Consider the following 23,461-nt stretch of genomic DNA (forward strand, 5'->3'; position numbering starts at 1 on the left):
AAATACATTGCATTTCAGAGATATTTCACTAAATTTACTCCACATATAAAAAGAAATACTTTGAAAGGAATATATGAATGTTCAATTACTATTTGTGTACAATAGCTTCCAATTAGAGCACTGCTAAAATCTTACATGCTGCAATAAAAGAATGCACGAAGAAGAAACTTACCGTCCTGAAGAATCTGTTTTGCAACCGTTTTCTATACCTTATCTTTAAATTCAGTGTCCTCATTCAACACCGTACACTGGCTTATTTCCCGTGTGCAGCTTCAGTTTTTGATTAGGCTGATAAAGTGTGGAGCTTCTAAAGCAAATACAGCAGAAATTCAGAAGAGGAAAAATCTTCAGCTTCTATGGAAATAGTCTCACTGGCTCTAGTAGCTTTTAATTCTTTGGCTAATGTATGTGGAAAATGGCGTGTATAGTGCAACCAGGACAAGTTGAGCTATGTTAATCTGCTGAACTGCTTTCAACTGTGACCACATGGTAGAGTTATGTTTACACTCCTGTAGATCTTTATGACCGATGCTTCACCAAATCAGCCCAAAGGATAAAAGTGAACAGAGCAATTTTGTTTCCTCAGTGGGTCTTTATTTCTCTCTCCCATGGTAGCTATGGCAAAAACGTTCAATTACAGTATGTGATCACAGCTAATAAAGCTCACAATACTGAAAACATGGCAACAATTGCATTTAATGTACATAATAAAATAGAACTGATGGCACTGAGTCCCCAAACCATTTTTCTGCTTTTATAGACTTTTTTCCACTCTGTAATATAAACTGCAATTGAAGCATGCACTTAAATCTCAACACTGAGAATCATAAAATGTCTTAGTAGCTGTGCAAAAATAACTATATAAAATATATTGCTTTTACAATTAACCAAGCCATTGGCGCTGTAAATAAATTAAACTAGACAGCAACAACAAGCAGATACAGAAAGGAATTCAATTCAGTGTTAATGGTGATTTTATATAATGTACAAACATATTTAACAAATGCTTTTTTGTTTTTTGTTTTAGAACCTTTAACACCATTTGAACAACATTGTGCCTAAAACTCGAGATACACAAGTCGGAACTTGTCAATACACTTAACATGGACCTTCACTGAAAAGAAGGAAAAGTACATATTTATATAATATACACAACATGAGGATCTATAACGTCCTTCGTAAAACACAGGAATGCCCGTCCCTTAAACCCTCTGAACGTTTCACCGGGGACTACGTCTTCCTTCACATCCATTTATTTTGTGCACACTTTGCTCTTTTGCAAATTTAAACAGATGAATGAGAGGCTTCGGTGTCTGATTTTCAATGAAATTACAAAGAACTCAGCAAATGTGTTTGCACTTTGTCATTTTTGGGCTACTGAGTGTAAAATGACAATTTGATTCAAATTGAATTAAAAGCAATTGCAGCAAAGTGTGCAGAAAACAAAGGGTTCTCAATCATTTTTAAAGAGACCGTATTTCTTTGCTCTCAGCACCATGGACGTAAATGAATTACTCTGTAATAACATTAAGCTGTAACTGAATATGTTGTTTAAGCACTTGCTAACTGTGTAAAGTGCTCATTGCCACCGTTTTGTTGATCAGGACTGTAGAGTACATGTCTGGATACTTCCTTCAGTGCTTTGTCTCCAGCCTGGCTGAACGACGACGGACATGTCATGTAACAAAAGCTGACAGCCAGAAGCGGCAGATTGGGACGAGTAAAAATTTGGAGCCTTCTGCACGCTGCTTGGTGCCTGAATTCCCAGGAAAACAAACAGCTTGCAAACTGTACTCCTTATAAGACTTAACGTCAGACTGCACTCTGGGGTTGGTTAAAAAATATGAAACAAGTCCCTCTCACTTTAGATTTTTCCTTGTGTCTGTGCGCGTGTGCGTTAAGGATTGTAAGAGAGATAAAAGACGCTTGTCTACACATTCGACTCTATAAATGATCGCTTTGGTTTCATTGAAGCTACGTGAATGGCAGGATTATCTCGAGCTAGGCCAGGCTGCTTAGGCTTACTGTCCATTAACGTGTGTGGCATAGCCAGTGCTGGCTTGGACTCTTTGTAACAGTTGGCAGCTTGGCAGAACTTCTCTGCAAATTCCTTGGCATGCATGCCATTTTGTAAGCTACTCATCGCCATACCACCCTGAGGTGGTGGAGGTTTGTGCTGCTCCTGGTATGAGCTCGCCGTTTTGCCGTCGACAGATTGCAGGCCCATTGTCGACATGTTGTGACACACGAGGCCGTCGGAGGAGTGGTTCAGCCAGCTGCGACCGATAGACTGCAGGCTCGGGTGACTCTGCAAGCCGTGGTGCTGCTGCTGTTGAATCTGCTGCTGCTGCTGTTGCTGAAAACGGGCTGTCTTGTCGGTTATGCCCATGAAGGGCCTGGGTTTGTACTCGGCTGCGGCGCTGCCCTGTTGGCTGTGCTTTGTTTTGTCAGTGATCTTGGTGCGAACGTCAGGACCTAGCTTGCCGCTGTCTGACAGGCTGCTGCTTGATGCCAGGCTGCTGGTGGAACTAGACACACGCATGCTGCTGCTGCCACCGCCTCCCTGAGATCCCGCTGCAGCGCACATCCCTTCCTTTCCAGACTCTGAGTGATTCCCCTGGAATCCAGGACCAGAGCAGGCCAAGCCATCCAAGGACGATGCGGAGTGGGCAGACAGCCTGTCTTGGCCCAGACCTTTAGAGTTGCTGCAGGATGAGTAAGAGGCTTGAGAGGAGTGGAGACTCTCACTTTCACAACTGTGACCTATGGAAGAGGAGGCAGCTGCCAGCAACATGCGGTTCCCATACATGGGCTCGTCAGCTGGGGTGGGCAGAGGGCCGATGTCGATACCTGGGCCCGGCTTCAGCATGCTGGACATGTGTCGGCTGGGTAACGGACTGGAGGGAGCGTACTGAGATTTGGCCCCTGCCGAGCGACCCCCCACGGCTCCTCCCCCGGTCTGCATGGAACTCATGTGCTGATTGGTCTTGACAATTTGGGCTTGCTTAGTTGGCTGCAGGACCAGCCCCTGTTGAGGCAGGGCATCCCGGTGCTCACGAGGGTACCTGTGAGGAGGAAGCCTGCTGGGGCCTGGGGGTGAGCTGGGGCTCAGACTCTGATTCTGGTGTCCCACACTGATGCTGGCAGCCGCTGACTCAGAGGGTAAGACTTTGTTAAAAGAGTAACTGCTCTGGGACCAGCAGGCTTCACCTGTCCTGTCATGCTGCATGGCATCCTCCTCCTCTTCCTCCTCTTCAAGAATATCTCTTTGGCCTTCTACACTCCTAGCAAGGCTGTGCTCTGAGGGGTCGTCCTGCCCTTCGTCTTGCTCCTGGTCAGACTCGTGGCCTCCTGATGCCTGGCTGGATGCAGCTGCAGCCCCACCGAGGCCTCCTTTGGTCTGAGTTCGCTGCATCTGTTTACATTCGTCCTCCACTCGAGCCAGCAGACGGCGGATTTCCCGGTTATTGGGACACAGCTTGGCTGCTTCATGTAAGTCAGCTAAGGCTGCTGTAAACTGCCTGTGAATGGAGAGAGGCATTGTAACCCGAGGCATAAATAAAATAAAAACATCAACACAACGCTGGTCTGGAGTTACTGAACTGCTTACCTGCTGCTTCTTTTAGCTCTAGCACGGGCATAGTAGGCCTCATAGGATTTGGGTTTCAGCTCCAGCGCTTTTGTTGCAAACTCCTCAGCCATCCCAAAATCCTACAGCCGAGGCAAAAAAACAAAACGGATAAATGATTTTGAACCAGTTGTTATTCTCTTCTTGCTATAGTGATAATGGAAACCAGTATACACTACTTAGTTCCTGTCACAGAGTAGAACATCTGTGACTTACTTCATTTTATGTCACAGTTTTCTTGCTTTGAGTGCATTTTTTCCCCTTTTTGTCTGTTTTGTATCACACACACAAACAATGTTTCCAAACACTATATGACGGCTGACTGCGATCCACGCAACATCTCTCTCACACTTTATACTCCCCATGTGAAGTGATAAAATGCCTGGCAGGCACCCCAGGTAGTTAGTTTATTGTAGAAAACACACAACCTTGTGCCGCCTGTTTCCCTCATATCTTCTTGCTTGCGGCATGTAATTGCACAAACAGCTGGCTCACTACAAACGTCTTCCTGCTAGACTTGGGCTTTGGACTGTAAACAAAACTAAATCTGCAGAAACTATTATCTGGGGGGAAAATAACCCAAAACCTTTCATATGTTCACATTTTCATGATGCTTTCTTTGGTGTCATTTTCAAAATGCACATCCCAGCTTAAATATTACTCCATCATTCTGTAAAACATGAGTGAGCGGAGAAGCTGACATTAGAACTGTCTGGGTCTGAGTCACCTACCGAGCACATCTGCACCCTTCTCCCACCCCTACCACCCATGTTACCAGCTAAACACTAACAAGCCTTCTTGTGTCTGCACATACTCAAACCACAGCAGAGTCACAGATTTCCTCCTTTCCTTTCTATACAGTAATATATGCATACAATACTGTGCAAAGGTCTTGAGTGGGGCCTTATTATTATTTTTTTTAATAGTTTAATAGAGAAATGTGCACATTGATTGAAACATGTGCAACTACACAAGGAAACAAGCATTGAAGTCAACATTTGGTGTGACCACCTTTATTCTTCGACACAGCCTGAACTTTCTTAGGTTCAAGTTGTGTTGAAGAATGCAGTTTCCAGGCTTCTTGAAGATCATTCAAAGCTCTTCTTTGCATGTTGGTTGACTTTTGGTCCATTCTCTGTCAAGATGATCCCACGCTGCTTCAGTCTTGTTGAGGTCTGGGCTCTGTGGAGGCCAGTCCATGACTGATTGAGTTCCACTGGGTGTTTCTTTTTCTGTCCAGGCATGCTTTTACTGCACTAGTAAGTTGTTTGGGATCATTGTCATGCTAAAAAAAATCAGGGTGCTGCCATGGTTTACATGGTGGATGAAAACTTGTTGTGACAAGAAAATACTGACTGAAATCCAGCCCTAAACCACGACCCAGCTTTCACTGTGTTTTACAAATATCCTGACCTCCCACAGATATCTTTACATTGATTTGAGCCCAAAATTGAAATATCGATTAAGGGTTCACGACATTTGCACAGTATATCAATAACAATATTATTACACATTCATAAATAAATATGAATGAAGAAGAAATCAAAGTCTCTTGAGAGACGTACATTGGTTTTCCTGCGACAGCGGGAGAGATTGAGGTACAGGGAGACCCTCAGGTCTTTAAATGCCTTCAGTTCATCACCGAAGCCTTCTCTGGGAAACTTCCTCAGGGCGTACTGGTACCTCTGGGCTGCCTCTTTCATCTTCCCTTTCTGCAGGACACATGAAGGGCAAACACGTGGTGAGGAAGAGGAGAGAACCAAAGGAAAAGCGGAATAATGTAGGGGAGAGAAGCAGGCCAAGGCATCCACCAGATACTCCCACAATAGCTGTTCTCTGGCTCAAGTCCTCCCTTCTCATCAATCACACATACAACAAACAGACAAGCTCAGATAAGACGCGCGCACACACACACACACTAACAAGTTACACATGACAGGTTTGTCCTTTCTGCTGCAAACTCAATCTGTTAAATGTCAGACATCGATCACGGCACCTTTGTTGAGTGCTATGAAACATGCACATCGATTCATTGTCTACATTTATCTAAGCAAGAAAAAACCATCCTTCTCCACTCCTTTTTATAAAAAAGATTGGAGGAGCCATGTCTGTGTTTTTTTTAAGCATTTCATTAAAACAGGAAAATCATCTTTACTGTCGAGAGGAATCAGTTTCTATTTCAGATACCTTGTAAAGCAGGTTTCCTTCCTCCATCAGCTTCTGAAGGAGGATGATGAGGATGTCAGGCTTTGAAGTAGCCATGGCCCAAGCAGCGTTCCCTGCGGAAGCAGAAGGCAATTCATGGTGCCGTTTTCAGCTTGAACAGACGGACATCGTATTCTCTTTAATTTGGTACAAGGTAAAGTTACCTAAAGATTGTACCTGATCGATCATAAGGAGACGTTCTGTAGCCTTAAGTTTATTGAGGCCAGTTAACAGTTAGGAGGAAGAGAAGAGAGGTCATGCGACAGGAAGGGTTGTTATTTGAAGCGAAAGCAAATTGTGTTACAAAGTGCAGTGTGACAATATACAATTATGGCTCACTTAAGTTGAAATGATGTCACATTTTCATCAGTAAATGCACGCTGACTGCGCCGAGGAAAATTTAAAGGTTCAGCTCTATTTTTTTTCTCCAAGACAGCAGAGTGCGCTGAAGATAAGCTGCAGAAATGTAGCTTTATGAATGTCATTTGGGTGATAAGTCACATTCTTAAATTAGCCAAGCAGCTCATCAGGGAGAAATGGGACCGACATACTCTTTATAGTTAGGGTACACACACGCACGCACGCCCACAGTGAGTGAAAAGCAGGAATGGAAACAGTTTTCCCACGACATTCCACAAATTTTGTCTGATTGTATTTAGTACCATGAGATACAGAAGAGGGCAGAAACAAACCCGACATAGAAACGTAACAAAATACTGTCTTTCTGTGTTTACTGAGATGTGACAGTACTCTGCGGGCACTTTGTAGAAACCACAGGCGTAAAGCTGTCCAAAGAGGGTTGTACAAACTGGTACTGGTTTCCCTCACTCACTAGTCTCAATTTGACATGTTGGTAATAAATATACAAAATACAGCTTTAAGCAGTTTCACCCTTAGTCAAGGCATTTTTTAAGAGTTCTTACCCAGCTTTGCTCCTTTCTTTAATAGAGTCACCACCACTGATGTGTTCCTACAACCTATGGCCCGGTCCAGAGGCCTCATCCCACTGTGGTCCACATGCTCTATCACTGCTCCTCTTTCCACCAAATACTGGACCTATAGGAGGCCACAGATGGTTAAGAAAACATGAACAATGCATCCACAGTCAAGAGTGCAGCTAACTCACAACAGTATGTGTTCAATAACCTTAGTGGAATGTTAATTAAGGCTAAATAAAGATTGGGACGTGTGGTGTTTTTGTGTCTCTAAGGATATTGGAGGGGGTGCGTGTGTTTCAGCAAATTTAAAACAATTTCACTCACAATCTCTGCGTCTCCATAGAAGGCAGCGAGGTCCAGTGGAGTTCGTCCGTTTTTGTCCGTGTGGTCGATGACCGCACCCTTCTCTACCAAAAACTGCACCACATTCTTATGTCCTTTTAAACATGCCCAGCTCAGGGGCGTCAGTCCCTCCTTGTCCATCGACGTTAAAGATGCACCTTTAAGACCAATGGAAAAAACAAACAAACAGTTGTTTCATATGAACACACTGTTGACTACAACTAGCTAACTGGCATATGATGCTTTGGTGCACCGCTCACCTTTAGAAAGCAGAAACTCCACAGTACTCAGGTGACCCTCACAAGCGGCCACCATGAGCAGGGTCCTGCCCTGCTTGTCACTGATGTTAATGTCAGCACCATTCTGTAGCAGCAGCTCTGCAATCTAACACACAGGCGAGTAAGGTTCAGCTATACAGAGCTCACGCGCAGCGTTATTTAAGAAAGCAGGAGACTGTGAGGGCAGGACACATAATGCAATCAAATGCCACACGTTTGGAGAAAGATGCCACTGTGTAACTGTAGTTGGAAGCAGTGTTGTTATTTGTAACCACTCAGAAACTCTCACCTGCCAGTGTCCTTGTCTGACCGCGCAGAAGAGAGGAGACACCCCCCGCCTGTTGACCTGCTGCACCACCGCCCCCTGCTCCAACAGAAAGCTGCATACCTCCATCTTGCCACGACCGGCTGCAGCCGTCAAGGCTAAAGTGAGGAAAGGGGACACAGGCACTTCTTCAGACACATTTACTTATTAATATATCGTAAAAGAAACACTTTGAAAGCGAACAAAATGTGTCCAGTACACAGTGTTGTTTGCTGCTAATAAAGAGGCATCCAATGTCTTTAGTACCCTTGAAGTACTGTGTACGGCTCAGATAGAAACAGTGACTCCAGAATCTCTGGAAAAATAAGGAGTGTAAGCTGCAGCGTGCTACTAATTGACTTTAAATCAGATAATTATGTTTATGCTTATTAAACTCATTAAATTCCTGCCTCAAGTTCCCCCGGCCTTGGACAAAGAGATGAGAATTCAGTCATTTCATGCATCAGCAGACAAACATTAGACAAGAAAAATCAAGCAACTGTGTTAAATGCCCGTTCTTGTTTACGTTTTGTATCTTCCTCAAACCGAGATTAACTGGAATTAGCCAATTAATTTTAAAGAAAAGGAACTCAAACGCTGTATTAATTGATGCTTGTAAAGAAAAGAGATTCTTCAAGTGTTGGATGCTTACAGTTCGTCAGCAGATGGACTGGTCTTAAATGAGTGCTGGTTATCCAAACAAAGAGGGATCCAACGTTAAGAATCGGAGCAGCTTTGCTCTCACAAAGATTTAAGGTGCCGCTAAGCCTTCTTGTCTCTCTGACATCATCCATCTGGATGAACAGTCATCAGAGCCAACCAATCCCAGCCTCCATCTGCTCAAAATATGGATATCCTCTCACACGGCACAGAGCAGAACAATGACTCTAAGGAACTAAACTTAGGCTGTGCTTGTTCTCAAGGGAGCGGCGTTAGCCAGAGTGGGGATGGTAGTGGCCTACAATGAACATATAATCAGCAGCTCAAGAGCTGCACTCTTCATGTTTTTACACGTTATTCTTAGAAGTTCTTCATCCTCAGAGACCTTTCCATATATTGATGAGGGTATTTATTCGAACCTTCAAAGTAAGAGCTTCTACAGAAGATTATCAACATTCCTACTCACAGAATAAGGAGCTCCTTTTCTAACTTTTATTGTTTTAGAGCGACTTGCAAAGATATCCTTCCTTATCTTGTGTTTTGAAAGCTATTCATCTCAGCTCTCCTGCATTTCACCTCTCCTCTTCCTATCCGTGCAGACCACCTACAAGCCACCTTCAAAGCGTCTTTAAATCACTTTGATAGACTAGGTAAACGTATAATAGCCCTATTCTGCAACCAGGCTGGCAGAGCTCAAGACACACCAACAACAGAGAGGTCGTGACCTGACATTTTAAGCAAAGCTTTGCAGATAAAAAAAAAAAAAGAAAGAAAAAAGCTGGAACTCTTTTTTTTATTTTTTCTCAAAACAATGCCAAATGCCTTTCTAACCACAGTAAGGAATATTTCAGTTTGTCCATGCTTGTGCCTGTAATAGTTTCAGAACAAGAACTGTTCAGAGTTTCATTAAAAAAACCTGACAGACTGTCAATTTAAGAAAAAAAACACGGTTGCAGGAAAATGATGAAAGACAATCCAGACAATGGTTTTGAACAATTATCACTTGGTTTTGCCTGTTCAACAGCTTGTTGAAGGCAGCTGCAACTCAAATAACCACCCCTTAAAACCAAGGTATGCAGAAGAGCATCTTTAAACACACACACCGTGTCAAACCTTGAAGCAGATGGGCTACAGCAGCAGAAAACCACACTATGTGCCAGCTAAGAACAGGAAACAGAGGTTCAAGATTCTCACTAAAATTGGTTCTGCTGCAACGTTCAGACGACAGGGTCACAATTTGGCATAAACAACAAGAATGCATCCATTCTTGTATCAACAGTTTAAGCTGCTGGTGGTGTAATGGTGAGACCCAACCCACCGTACATGAGTAACGACACGGCAAACATGAGTATTACTGCTGACCATCCCTTTATGATCACACTGCTTCCAGCAGGATGACATGCTGTGTCACAAAGCTCAATTATTTTCAAATTCTTGAACATGAAAATGAATTCACTTTACTCAAATGATTACAATTTCTTCATGAAGACCGAGCTTGAAAGTGTAGCTTAATTCCCGGCTGTATTTCTTTAAGTAAACCAAACTTCCTGATTCTTGGATAACTGATATTGTCCTTGTCGCTTTGCCCCTTCAACATCTTCCTCTGGGGTCAAGAATCCTGCTGTTTGATCATAGCTTTGCAATTCAGGGACTAAGACCACAAAATACTAAAGCTTGTGCTAGACAAAAAAGTATTTAAATAAAGTCGACATAGGGACAACATCATGGTGGATGAAAGGATCTTGCAAGATTTTCACCCAAGGAACTGGGGGTTCACTTCCCAAATAAACGGTAGTATCTACTTCAAAGACCAAAATATGTAACAAAAATTGCTTTTATGCAAAACAACAATGCTGTGGCTCTTTGCCACAAGCCAGTCATGCTTACAACAACTAGAATGACTCTTTGCAGGTAAATTGCCTTTCTTTGCATAACAGGGAGGTTTATTGCATCCTAAGAGGGGACTTTAAAAGATAGAGTTTGCACAGATGTACAATCAAATCTTCTTCTATTTAAACACAAGAGACAGCAGGTCTATTTGCAGTGAGATGTAATACTCCGATGAATTTTAAACACGCTATAACATTTCACACATCGTTATGAGAGGAGCGTTTCTGAGGCAACGACAAAAGGCTGGTTTTCAAGGGGATATTTCTGAATTTTCTTTTTCGCTTTCCATCTTCTCTGCATCACAGCACAACAATTGGATTAATAAACCTGCAGCTGAATAGCAGCAAAGGGATTTCAAATATTGCTTCATCGCTAATAATTTCTGGTGTTTGTATCTAGTCATTTCTAGACAGTGCAGCCACTCCACCACTAAATATTCAATTTATGTCTGCAGCAAAATTCCAGCTTTTTTTATTCATTTTTTCCCCCCCCCCAAGCATGACTGAGTGCAGACAAATCTACATTGTGGTCATAACTGTGTTTACTGTTGTTTACAGATTTAATCCCCTTGAATACAGATGAGCCAGGATCACAGTTTTAATGAGTGCCAGGTGGGTGCAAAAATATGTTAATTCAAGGTCAGGTCAAGGGGTTAAGACTCACTGTGTTTCAGGTCAGCGGAGCCACAGCTCTGACTACTGCCACCTGTGACCCACTATGTTATTACTTTAGAAGGAAGAGGTGAGGTGATAGCAATGATTAAACATCCACTTTGTTAAAAAGAGCTGAAAGTCAAATACTGGAAAGCCACGTGTACTATTGGATTTTACTTTGCTCCAAGCAGATCTAATCTATATTTCAGAGGGAAAGATCTTTGTCCCAGGCCAGCACTGCAAAATCATCTGAAGCAGTCATTTAACAGAGAACAAGCAGCAGTTAGCCACACTTTGGACAACCTCTCCACTAAGAAGCTGACCTACATTCTTAAAGCAGCCAACTTTGAATGCTAAATCCTGCTGGGTTAGAGTTGAGAGACACACAAAGAGAATTCTTCTTTATACATATTCTACTATGACTGCAGCGACAACTAATACTGTTGTCTAATGCTATCTGGACACTTGACTCTCAGGGCAGATGTTCATAATGATGATGACAAAAATGTGGCCAATGTTTTAACACAACCTGCACTAATGATTGTGAGGAATATTGAAGCTCTAACACCACATGTGTCTCATTCTTACATAATGCATCACAAGTATTACTAGGATCAATGAAAAATAAAGCATAGCTGTGCTTTTTAACCATCTGTATTGAACATCTGGATCTCTGCACTGTGACATAAAATAGAAATCTTATGTAGTACATAAAATTTTTCCCTTTCTCCATCACAGATTATAGACATTCGAAAAACGTCAAACACTTAAAAACTGAAGACAATCTTTTTCGTCTCGTATTTTAAAAATGGCGTCAGGTGGTTGCTGTCAGTGCCTCTGTCAGTGCGCCCCAGGGTGGCTGTGGCTACAATGTAGCTTGCCATCACCAGTGTGTGAATGTGTGGATGACTGGATATGTAAAGCGCTTTGGGGTCCTTAAGGACTAGTAAAGCGCTATATAAATACAGGCCATTTACCATGCTGTGCACGTGATGAAATTGTATGTTTAATGATTTTTTTCCCTGCCATTATTCAGATTGAAGACTCGTGGAACACAAGTAATAACATGATTAAGTACTCACTCTAATGCGATTACTGAGTTCAGCAAAAGTAATGAGTTACCGTTAAAATACTGCATTAAAGACAAAGTAGTAATGCTTTAATGGCTAAAAATTATGATGCATGAACGCTTCCCGGCCAATGCAGCCTTGCAGTCTGCTGTATCATTTCTGTCAGACAACCTTCAAGTAACCCGTCTTAAATCTGACAGCCACCTTCTGCTTTTCCGACTTCATGCCGTTTCCTGCAGCACCACATGGCTTTTTGCTTTGACTCCTCAATCACTTTCAAATGAAAACAAACTGTCCCACAGAGGGAAGGACAAACTTTTAAAAAGTCCAAAATAATCCTTTCAGGAAAAACAAAACAGGAACTACTACTCATTCTAAATCTGAGTGGGACTAGCAGCGTATAAAACCAACTGTGGAGTCGACGCTGTTGTTTTAACATAAAGCACCGAGGGAATACTGTTCCTAAAATTCAGTGGGACAATTTTTCTAAAAAAAAAAAAAAGGAAAATACTGTGTGGACTGAATTCCAAGCAGAAAGCTACACGACAAGAGTAAGTAATGCTTTTACCAGAAAGTACAGCACAGGAGGACTTACAACAGCCATTAAAATGCACCCACATTTGGGTTGAGCGACCTCTGCATCAAACAGAGAGCATTACTGTGGAGAGCACAGATACAGGACTTTCCACTGCAGCATTCAATTACAGCAGTGTGGTTCAGAATGCAAAAACAGCTGGTGATAGTACAAAAGAGTCGTGTAATGCAAAAAGATTGATGAGAACATACCTGTCTCTCCCCACAGTGTGTCATGACTATCAATTTGCACAGCGTGCTCATTATTCAACGCCAGCAAGCCTCTCACAACCTGCCAAAAAAGAAACTTAGATTAATGACATGCTGTTTCAGCAGAAAAAAAAAAAAATAATCAAATAAACCTTTGAGAGGTTACAGTATACAAAATGCTAATCTTAAAAAACATTAACAAAAACGCGCATTCAAATAGTTGAACTTTAAAAGGGTCTTTTCTGCATGCAGGTTGACTTCACCCAGTTATGTTATTCTAATCCAGGCCTTGGGAGCCAATTCCAGCTAACGAGGGAGCCAAACTAAACCTTGAGTCTACGTCTCACCGGGGCAGCTGAAGGCGCTCCACTGTTATCGATTGTGAATCTACATGCAATTCTGAACAGTACTTCTGGCTTTGAGTCATATTCACAGAGAACGCTGTGTGCTCATTTTTATTTTATATATCTATAGTTCCTTCTGATCTTTAAAAAAAAAATAAATCAGAAATTCTTTGTGAAGGCTGTTGTGAAACCATGCAAGAAAGTAAAGGTCTTGTCTCACTATTAAAACTGGAAAAACCAGGATCCTGTGTGGCTTAAAGTATGTTTTTTGTACATCCATGTTTTCTTTCTTTTGTAGCGAGAAACAGTACAAAAAAAAGGGCATTTATGTCTATGGATCTGGTAAAATACATGCATGTGTGTCAGTCAGACCTGTGTGTGCCCCATGCTCGAGGCTGCAATCAAAGCCTGCTGCAGAGCTTTGCTCTTCAGAGAGCAGTCCTGCTGCTGCCCCTCAGCACTCCATTCTAGCTCCAGCAGGTACTGGATAATCTCAAGGTGTCCTCGTAGGGCAGCATGGACCAGAGCACACTGGCCACTCTTATCTACATGATCAACCTGGCAAAAAGAAGATTCTTGGTTTTAATAAACAGAAACAGCAAAAACCTGTGAGGTAAATATACCGTATGCATGGTTCAGACGCATTTTTCAAATTTAAGTAATTTTTACGCACTTTCAAAGTCCATTATCAAGCTTTTCCAGTACATTACCAAAAAAAGAATGAATGTTTCAATTTGCATTACCTCAATAAGACCATGTAAAAATTGAAACAAATCATCTTAGGTCGACTTAAAAGTCCTTTGTTCTCCTTTTGTTAAAACAGAGAAAAATGCACCACACGAAAACACTGAAAAAGGAAATGGTTGATTTATATGCATATAGTGTACAAACTCAAAACACATATTTCTCTTAAAACAGAAAGATGTGCAAATGTGAACAAATCAACTTAAAGATATTCATCTCCACTTGACAAAAAACAACAACCACACAAAACAAGAAAACTGCACAAATTAATAAGTCTTTAATCATTAATAATAATTAATAATTTTTGTGACACAAAAATAGGAGACAGATGTTTGTTATTTTAACTAGTTAAGCACACATGCCCAGAGAAATGGGGGGAAAAGGGAGGAGACCACGTTTAATCGATTATAACACGAGGTCAGAAATATAAGTGCTGACATGAGTAGTGTCCACAGAAACCTCTGAATCTCAGCTAAAAACTCATGTAAACCATGTCTACAAACACCAAACAAAGCAAAGACACCAGACAGTTAAAAGAGCAGTTACTGCACCATGAATCTGTGGACAGGTAATATCCATATTTTGATTTATGATTTTCTGGAGTTAAATGTGAACTGAAGCATATTTTCAAACGTGTTATATGCTATAAAATACTTTTAAAAATTAGGTGAGGGAAATAAAAAATCATTTTTTCTATGTTTGAGTCACAGTAACTTTGACATAGTAACATCTGCAGTAATATTTACAGCTCTGATGACATCTCACCAGTGTTAGCTTTATTTTGACACCAAGACTGTTTACACAGAGTTTGTAATTGCAGAGAAATACATTTATTTTGGTCATTTCCTTTTCAAGCAGGAAGCTCACCCTTCTTGGTATACCCTTTAGATGAATACAGAGTTTTTAATTAAATACATTTTCTTTAAATAATGTTCCCTTTTAGAAAAAGTAGGATAATTAAAAAAAACAAAACATTTATTATAGCTCTGTCACGTAGAAAAAAACCTGTCTTTTTTCTGTGGTCTGTTATATAACATTAGGGGTGTTCGTGGCAATTAACTTTTTAATCGACTAAGCGGGTCAAGTAAGAAACACTTAAATATTAAGTTACATTTGAAAACTGTTTAAAAAAAAACATATCCCCATTCCACATTCCAAAATGTCATGTGACAATCTGATTGGCTTAGGAGTGATGATGTCACAAGGATGTCACAAGGATGTCACAAGGATGTCACAAGGATCCTTTGAAGTTTTTCTATAAATAGGGGTGAGAAACAGCAATTTTCAGTTCGTTTCTTCGCAGCCTTTGTGTTTGCAGCCTTCAAACGTTCACTACAGAAAAATTTGGAAACCTCTCAGAGTCATCGGATACAAACGCCAACATGTATCCAAGATTACGGCAACCAAGACAAAAAGATTTCGCCACCTCTCCTTCCACGCGTGGCCGGCCAATTTCTCCAAATGGCCTCTTATCCATCCAAAGGGCATTACAGGAGAGTAGGAATGAAAACAACCATCTCCAGAACAAAATTCGACAAATTGAAGAAGAAAAACGTCACCTGGAGAAGAAGTGCTTACAGATGGAAGCACAAAACAAACACTTGGAAGAAACACTACAGCGCCAGCCCGACATCAACATTATTAATGAGGGCTGGGGGATCAAGTTTGCTCAAGCCAGAGAGCAGATTGTATCCCTCATCAAAGAAAACAAGAAAAAGAGCGCTGAAGTTAAAGAAATGTCCGAGCAGCTTCAAGGCAGGAAAGCGACGATTGATAAAATGGAGTGGGATCTGCAATACATGGACCAAATGAATCACCTGCTCCAAAGAAAGCTTGATGAAGCTGAAGAAAAAAATAAAGAAGTCCTCCAACAGAAGGAACAACAGGACACAAAGCAAAAAGACCTGCAGCGCGAGCTCCAAGGCATGCAGGAAAAGTACAGAATGGTGAAGGCAGAGTTGGACCAAACATTGGTCCAAAATAAAGACCTCCTTCAAGAGAAAGAGCAACAGAAAGAAAGACTGCCAGAAGAAAAGTGCATTATCAAGGACTTTGAGAGTAAAAATCAAAAGTTGCAAGGATTCTGTGATGAACTGAAGGTCAAAACAAGTGAGCTGGAGGGAGAAAAGGAAACACTAGAAAAACGATGCTCACACATGCAGAAAAAGATTGATCACATGGCCAAAAACAACTCAGAGCTCATTAAGGGGATATTGTTGGAATTCAACAACTTGAAGCGGGAAAACAAAGAAATGCAGGCCCAAAAGCAAAAACAAGACAAAACGCATGAGGACCTGCAGTGTACGCTCCGCGATATCCAGAAAAGAAATGAGCAGCTAGAAGGCCTGCACAAAGAAGATCAAGTGAGAAATGCAGACCTGCAGAAGGCAAAGCTGACACAGGAGGCAAAATCCAAAGACCTCAAAGAAAAGCTTGAAGAAACACAAGCAACATTAGAACAGGTGGAACAAACATGCAAGAAACTTGAGAGGCAAAACACAGAAACCATCGAGGAGTTGAGAACCCTCATCCTGGACAAAAAGGCGCTCGTGGAAAAGTCCATGAAAAAGAAGAAAAGATTCTTCAGCTTTTTCCGGTAGAGGGACAATACTGCTTCTTCAACTGATGTAGCCTCGTCTTGCTCCACCTCTGTTCACCCCCCCAACCAGTCCCGGCAGTTGACTGCCCCCTCCTGAGCCTGGTTCTGCCGGAGGTTTCTGCCCGTTTAAAGGCAGTTTTTCCTCCCCACTGTCGCCTAGTGCTTGCTCAGAGGGGATTGTTGGGGTTTTCTCTCCTCTACCTTGTTTCTTTATTTACTTGTTAACTTTTTGCTCTTACTTCATTTAACCTTGTTTCGTTATTTACTTGTTAACTTTTTGAACTTACCTCATTTAACCTTGTTTCTTTATTTACTTGTTAACTTTTTGAACTTACCTCATTTAACCTTGTTTCGTTATTTACTTGTTAACTTTTTGAACTTACCTCATTTAACCTTGTTTCGTTATTTACTTGTTAACTTTTTGAACTTACCTCATTTAACCTTGTTTCGTTATTTACTTGTTAACTTTTTGCTCTTACTTCGTTTTACCTTGTTTCGTTATTTACTTGTTAACTTTTTGCTCTTACCTCATTTAACCTTGTTTCGTTATTTACTTGTTAACTTTTTGCTCTTACTTCGTTTTACCTTGTTTCGTTATTTACTTGTTAACTTTTTGCTCTTACCTCATTTAACCTTGTTTCGTTATTTACTTGTTAACTTTTTGCTCTTACTTCGTTTTACCTTGTTTCGTTATTTACTTGTTAACTTTTTGAACTTACTTCGTTTTACCTTGTTTCGTTATTTACTTGCTTGTTTAACTTTTTTTTCAACTTATCTAACAAAATAAAACAGTTGAATTTATCCTTTGAGTATTGTTCATCTAATCTTTACAGAGTTTTTCCAAAACACTTTCAAACATTCAGATCTGTCTTTCATTTTCTTCTTGAAACCTCATGAACGGTGAACTAAAAACTCTGGAACATGGTTTGAAACACTGAAATTGTTTCAGCTGAAACTGGCAAAGTCATACGTGCGTGTGTGAGTGTCACAGGTGATATGGTGTCATTAGTCCGGTCATCATGTTTAGGCTCATTCACTCCAGAATTATTTAGGCCAAATCTTTAAAACCGTGTCACTGCACACACATTTCAATCACACAAATGCAGGATTAATTCTTTGCAGTATTTTATCTGATTTATTATGAGAATGTCACGCCTGATCATTTGCACCCACAACATCAAAAATGGGGGCAAAAGAGAGGAGACCACGTTTAATCGATTATAACACGAGGTCAGAAATATAAGTGCTGACATGAGTAGTGTCCACAGAAACCTCTGAATCTCAGCTAAAAACTCATGTAAACCATGTCTACAAACACCAAACAAAGCAAAGACACCAGACAGTTAAAAGAGCAGTTACTGCACCATGAATCTGTGGACAGGTAATATCCATATTTTGATTTATGATTTTCTGGAGTTAAATGTGAACCAAAGCATATTTTCAAACGTGTTATATGCTATAAAATACTTTTAAAAATTAGGTGAGGGAAATAAAAAATCATTTTTTCTATGTTTGAGTCACAGTAACTTTGACATAGTAACATCTGCAGTAATATTTACAGCTCTGATGACATCTCACCAGTGTTAGCTTTATTTTGACACCAAGACTGTTTACACAGAGTTTGTAATTGCAGAGAAATACATTTATTTTGGTCATTTCCTTTTCAAGCAGGAAGCTCACCCTTCTTGGTATACCCTTTAGATGAATACAGAGTTTTTAATTAAATACATTTTCTTTAAATAATGTTCCCTTTTAGAAAAAGTAGGATAATTAAAAAAAACAAAACATTTATTATAGCTCTGTCACGTAGAAAAAAACCTGTCTTTTTTTTGTGGTCTGTTATATAACATTAGGGGTGTTCGTGGCAATTAACTTTTTAATCGACTAAGCGGGTCAAGTAAGAAACACTTAAATATTAAGTTACATTTGAAAACTGTTTAAAAAAAAACATATCCCCATTCCACATTCCAAAATGTCATGTGACAATCTGATTGGCTTAGGAGTGATGATGTCACAAGGATGTCACAAGGATGTCACAAGGATCCTTTGAAGTTTTTCTATAAATAGGGGTGAGAAACAGCAATTTTCAGTTCGTTTCTTCGCAGCCTTTGTGTTTGCAGCCTTCAAACGTTCACTACAGAAAAATTTGGAAACCTCTCAGAGTCATCGGATACAAACGCCAACATGTATCCAAGATTACGGCAACCGAGACAAAAAGATTTCGCCGCCTCTCCTTCCACGCGTGGCCGGCCAATTTCTCCAAATGGCCTCTTATCCATCCAAAGGGCATTACAGGAGAGTAGGAATGAAAACAACCATCTCCAGAACAAAATTCGACAAATTGAAGAAGAAAAACATCACCTGGAGAAGAAGTGCTTACAGATGGAAGCACAAAACAAACACCTGGAAGAAACACTACAGCGCCAGCCCGACATCAACATTATTAATGAGGGCTGGGGGATCAAGTTTGCTCAAGCCAGAGAGCAGATTGTATCCCTCATCAAAGAAAACAAGAAAAAGAGCGCTGAAGTTAAAGAAATGTCCGAGCAGCTTCAAGGCAGGAAAGCGACGATTGATAAAATGGAGTGGGATCTGCAATACATGGACCAAATGAATCACCTGCTCCAAAGAAAGCTTGATGAAGCTGAAGAAAAAAATAAAGAAGTCCTCCAACAGAAGGAACAACAGGACACAAAGCAAAAAGACCTGCAGCGCGAGCTCCAAGGCATGCAGGAAAAGTACAGAATGGTGAAGGCAGAGTTGGAACAAACATTGGTCCAAAATAAAGACCTCCTTCAAGAGAAAGAGCAACAGAAAGAAAGGCTGCCAGAAGAAAAGTGCATTATCAAGGACTTTGAGAGTAAAAATCAAAAGTTGCAAGGATTCTGTGATGAACTGAAGGTCAAAACAAGTGAGCTGGAGGGAGAAAAGGAAACACTAGAAAAACGATGCTCACACATGCAGAAAAAGATTGATCACATGGCCAAAAACAACTCAGAGCTCATTAAGGGGATATTGTTGGAATTCAACAACTTGAAGCGGGAAAACACAGAAATGCAGGCCCAAAAGCAAAAACAAGACAAAACGCATGAGGACCTGCAGTGTACGCTCCGCGATATCCAGAAAAGAAATGAGCAGCTAGAAGGCCTGCACAAAGAAGATCAAGTGAGAAATGCAGACCTGCAGAAGGCAAAGCTGACACAGGAGGCAACATCCAAAGACCTCAAAGAAAAGCTTGAAGAAACACAAGCAACATTAGAACAGGTGGAACAAACATGCAAGAAACTAGAGAGGCAAAACACAGAAACCATCGAGGAGTTGAGAACCCTCATCCTGGACAAAAAGGCGCTCGTGGAAAAGTCCATGAAAAAGAAGAAAAGATTCTTCAGCTTTTTCCGGTAGAGGGACAATACTGCTTCTTCAACTGATGTAGCCTCGTCTTGCTCCACCTCTGTTCACCCCCCCAACCAGTCCCGGCAGTTGACTGCCCCCTCCTGAGCCTGGTTCTGCCGGAGGTTTCTGCCCGTTTAAAGGCAGTTTTTCCTCCCCACTGTCGCCTAGTGCTTGCTCAGAGGGGATTGTTGGGGTTTTCTCTCCTCTACCTTGTTTCGTTATTTACTTGTTAACTTTTTGCTCTTACCTCATTTAACCTTGTTTCGTTATTTACTTGTTAACTTTTTGCTCTTACCTCATTTAACCTTGTTTCGTTATTTACTTGTTAACTTTTTGAACTTACCTCATTTAACCTTGTTTCGTTATTTACTTGTTAACTTTTTGCTCTTACTTCGTTTTACCTTGTTTCGTTATTTACTTGTTAACTTTTTGAACTTACCTCATTTAACCTTGTTTCGTTATTTACTTGTTAACTTTTTGAACTTACTTCGTTTTACCTTGTTTCGTTATTTACTTGCTTGTTTAACTTTTTTTTCAACTTATCTAACAAAATAAAACAGTTGAATTTATCCTTTGAGTATTGTTCATCTATTCTTTACAGAGTTTTTCCAAAACACTTTCAAACATTCAGATCCGTCTTTCATTTTCTTCTTGAAACCTCATGAACGGTGAACTAAAAACTCTGGAACATGGTTTGAAACACTGAAATTGTTTCAGCTGAAACTGGCAAAGTCATACGTGCGTGTGTGAGTGTCACAGGTGATATGGTGTCACTAGTCCGGTCATCATGTTTAGGCTCATTCACTCCAGAATTATTTAGGCCAAATCTTTAAAACAGTGTCACTGCACACACATTTCAATCACACAAATGCAGGATTAATTCTTTGCAGTATTTTATCTGATTTATTATGAGAATGTCACGCCTGATCATTTGCACCCACAACATCAAAAATGGGGGAAAAAGGGAGGAGATCACGTTTAATCGATTATAACACGAGGTCAGAAATATAAGTGCTGACATGAGTAGTGTCCACAGAAACCTCTGAATCTCAGCTAAAAACTCATGTAAACCATGTCTACAAACACCAAACAAAGCAAAGACACCAGACAGTTAAAAGAGCAGTTACTGCACCATGAATCTGTGGACAGGTAATATCCATATTTTGATTTATGATTTTCTGGAGTTAAATGTGAACCAAAGCATATTTTCAAACGTGTTATATGCTATAAAATACTTTTAAATATTAGGTGAGGGAAATAAAAAATCTATTTTTCTATGTTTGAGTCACAGTAACTTTTAAAGTGTTTGTGCTAATAACATCATGTACAGTAAGACAGGCATGGAGAACAGCACTGACTGGGAGAGCCTTTGAACAGATGACATTCAGTTCAATTCAACATATAAGACTTTAAGAATGAACAAGCATCTAAGTAAAATCTATTTATTTAGTCTATCATCTGTGATATTATTATGTACAATTATAATGTATTGTTCACCTCTCTTAAATAAACAGGCAGCCTTAATGTATGAAATATTCATTCATTAAAACACTAAAATTTGTCTGTTGTCTCAGTGGCTGATAGTGCCCACAGGCATCAATAGCTTGAAATAGCTTGAAGCTATTTATAATTTTTATGTTTAATGGGTGGGTGCTCACGATAAACAGATTTTGAATGAAAGCCCGGGAACTTCAGTACCACAAAAAGTGGCTATTCTCTGTGCCCATATGGATCAGTCCCTCTTATTACCATTATTCCCTTAAGCCTCAAGTTGGCTAGTTAAGTATCAGACTAACGTTTAAAGCTTTTACTTGAGTGAAGTAACTCACATTACTGCTACTGCTAAGTAATGTTAGCTATGTTTACAGCATATACCATAAATCACCATGCCATAACCAACTACTGTACTATCACACTCAGTGCATTTCTCCAGCACGTTTGATAGCTAGCAAAATAATAATAATAGTTTTAAAATTAGCATGTGTTATGTACACATACTCGAAAATTATTTACTAGGACTCACCTGTCATGTGACTCAGAGTGCAAATTCCACCAGTGTCGTTTTCCATCAAACACTCATTAAAACAGCAACGTCAAGTTAGTGCACTCATCCCCAGGGGGAGGGCGGGGTCACACATTGAAACAGACTGGCACGCAGAGGTGCAAGGCAGACCAGATGGAGAAATTTTGCTTTCACACTTTGTGACTCATTCAGTTATTTGTGGTGAATGAAATATGGTTTCAACCACGTTTAAGCACCACATCTAAAATTCAAGCACTATTCAAACCTTGAAAAGACAATATTTAAATTCAAGCCTTTTTTAATGATTTCAAGCACCCATACAAACCCTGCATATGAAAAAGCCAGAAATCCAGAAAGATGGCCAAATGAAACCAAATGTCTATGATCACAAGAAAACTACATCAGTAGAGTTGTCAAGTAGTCACAATATGAAAAGTCCTCACCTTAGCCTCCTTTTTACAGAGCAGCATGACTTGTCCCAAGTGTCCTGCAGCAGCTGAGAAGCAGAGGGGGCTCATGCCGTTTTCTGAAACAACATCCACGCTGGCGCCGAACTCGAGCAGCAGTGAGACAATTTCCTGGTGACCGAGGTGACACTGGACGCAAAGCACTGGTGCGTTGTTCAGTACTTCTGTGCGGTAATTCACGTTTGCCCCTCCCAGCATCAGGAGACGGCTTACCTGATCATACAAGCAAAAAAATAAATAAAAAATGCAGAAAGCATTCACGTTTGAATATTTATTTCAAGGTCTTTGCAAAGAAGTGAATTTTTTATCACATGTACTTAAAGGTGAAAGAAATCTGAATTAAAAATAAATGTTATTCTCTTAAGAAGAGATGACTGTTTAACTATTTTACTCTTTATTGGCTAAATTATACACTTAAAAATGTGAACTACCACCCATGTTTGAGCAGCAGAATTGTTTCCATTACTCATTTTATGGCTCATACAGAGATCAAACTTCTTATTCTCATCTTCAGATTTTTCAGACGGCAAATGAAACGGCCACATTCTAGCGAATGCAATTATCAAGTGTGGTATTCGCTTTCATTACGAGTAAATCAATAATAAAGGCCTAGTCAAACAAAACCAAAGAGTGAAATGAGTGTTTGACGACAGGAGATGAAAGTGTGTGTTATTTTCTGGATCCTCTGTAGCATAATTAACCCCCCCACCCCTCCCCCAGAGGAGAGAATAAGGTCATTTTGTAAATGTCTGTTTGACTAATACTACACATTTATACAATAACTCACAAACAGACACCAGGTGATGGAACGCCCTCTGAAACAATAACACTAACGGCAAAGAAGTACGGAGGATAATTTTTCTTCGAGCCAGAATGCATCATGCTGGCAGAACAGCCTTTCCAGGAAAGGCCAAATGATTATCGCCCTTCGAAACACGACTGAAAAGCAGTACACAGGAAGTTGGCTCGTGCGCGAAGCTTATTAACATTTACCTGTCAAATTATAATTGGACACATTAACAATATAAAAGGACAGCGGTTATTAATAAAACATTCTCTGCGTGGAGCAACATTCGGGGATTAAAAGTGTAACTAAAATCTAAAGAAAGTTGCAGTTATTTCTGAGATGCATTTGCTTTA

General features: G+C 40.4%; 1 protein-coding gene across 2 annotated transcripts in view; it reads right to left on the reverse strand.

Moving 5' to 3' along the window:
* Positions 1 to 680: 680 nt before the first annotated feature.
* Positions 681 to 23,461, reverse strand: part of LOC146690922 (protein TANC1-like) — a 113,740-nt gene continuing 90,959 nt past the window's right edge. The window contains exons 16-27 of one of the 2 annotated variants that reach the window (XM_085434104.1): positions 22,298 to 22,534; positions 13,468 to 13,653; positions 12,755 to 12,833; positions 7,681 to 7,814; positions 7,374 to 7,497; positions 7,096 to 7,271; positions 6,757 to 6,889; positions 6,011 to 6,040; positions 5,816 to 5,907; positions 5,194 to 5,340; positions 3,611 to 3,711; positions 681 to 3,521 (exon numbers count right to left, since the gene is read on the reverse strand). In XM_085434104.1, coding sequence (XP_085290230.1) covers positions 1,931 to 3,521; positions 3,611 to 3,711; positions 5,194 to 5,340; positions 5,816 to 5,907; positions 6,011 to 6,040; positions 6,757 to 6,889; positions 7,096 to 7,271; positions 7,374 to 7,497; positions 7,681 to 7,814; positions 12,755 to 12,833; positions 13,468 to 13,653; positions 22,298 to 22,534 — 3,030 coding nt within the window. In that variant the 3' untranslated portion in view covers positions 681 to 1,930. The remainder of the gene's footprint in view (positions 3,522 to 3,610; positions 3,712 to 5,193; positions 5,341 to 5,815; positions 5,908 to 6,010; positions 6,041 to 6,756; positions 6,890 to 7,095; positions 7,272 to 7,373; positions 7,498 to 7,680; positions 7,815 to 12,754; positions 12,834 to 13,467; positions 13,654 to 22,297; positions 22,535 to 23,461) is intronic. The other variant, XM_085434105.1, reaches the window with a different exon arrangement.

Source organism: Copadichromis virginalis, linkage group LG16, assembly GCF_057382275.1.
Source record: "Copadichromis virginalis isolate Kocher_CV1m ecotype Utaka linkage group LG16, C_Virginalis_male_GT1.1, whole genome shotgun sequence".
NCBI lineage: Eukaryota > Metazoa > Chordata > Actinopteri > Cichliformes > Cichlidae > Copadichromis > Copadichromis virginalis.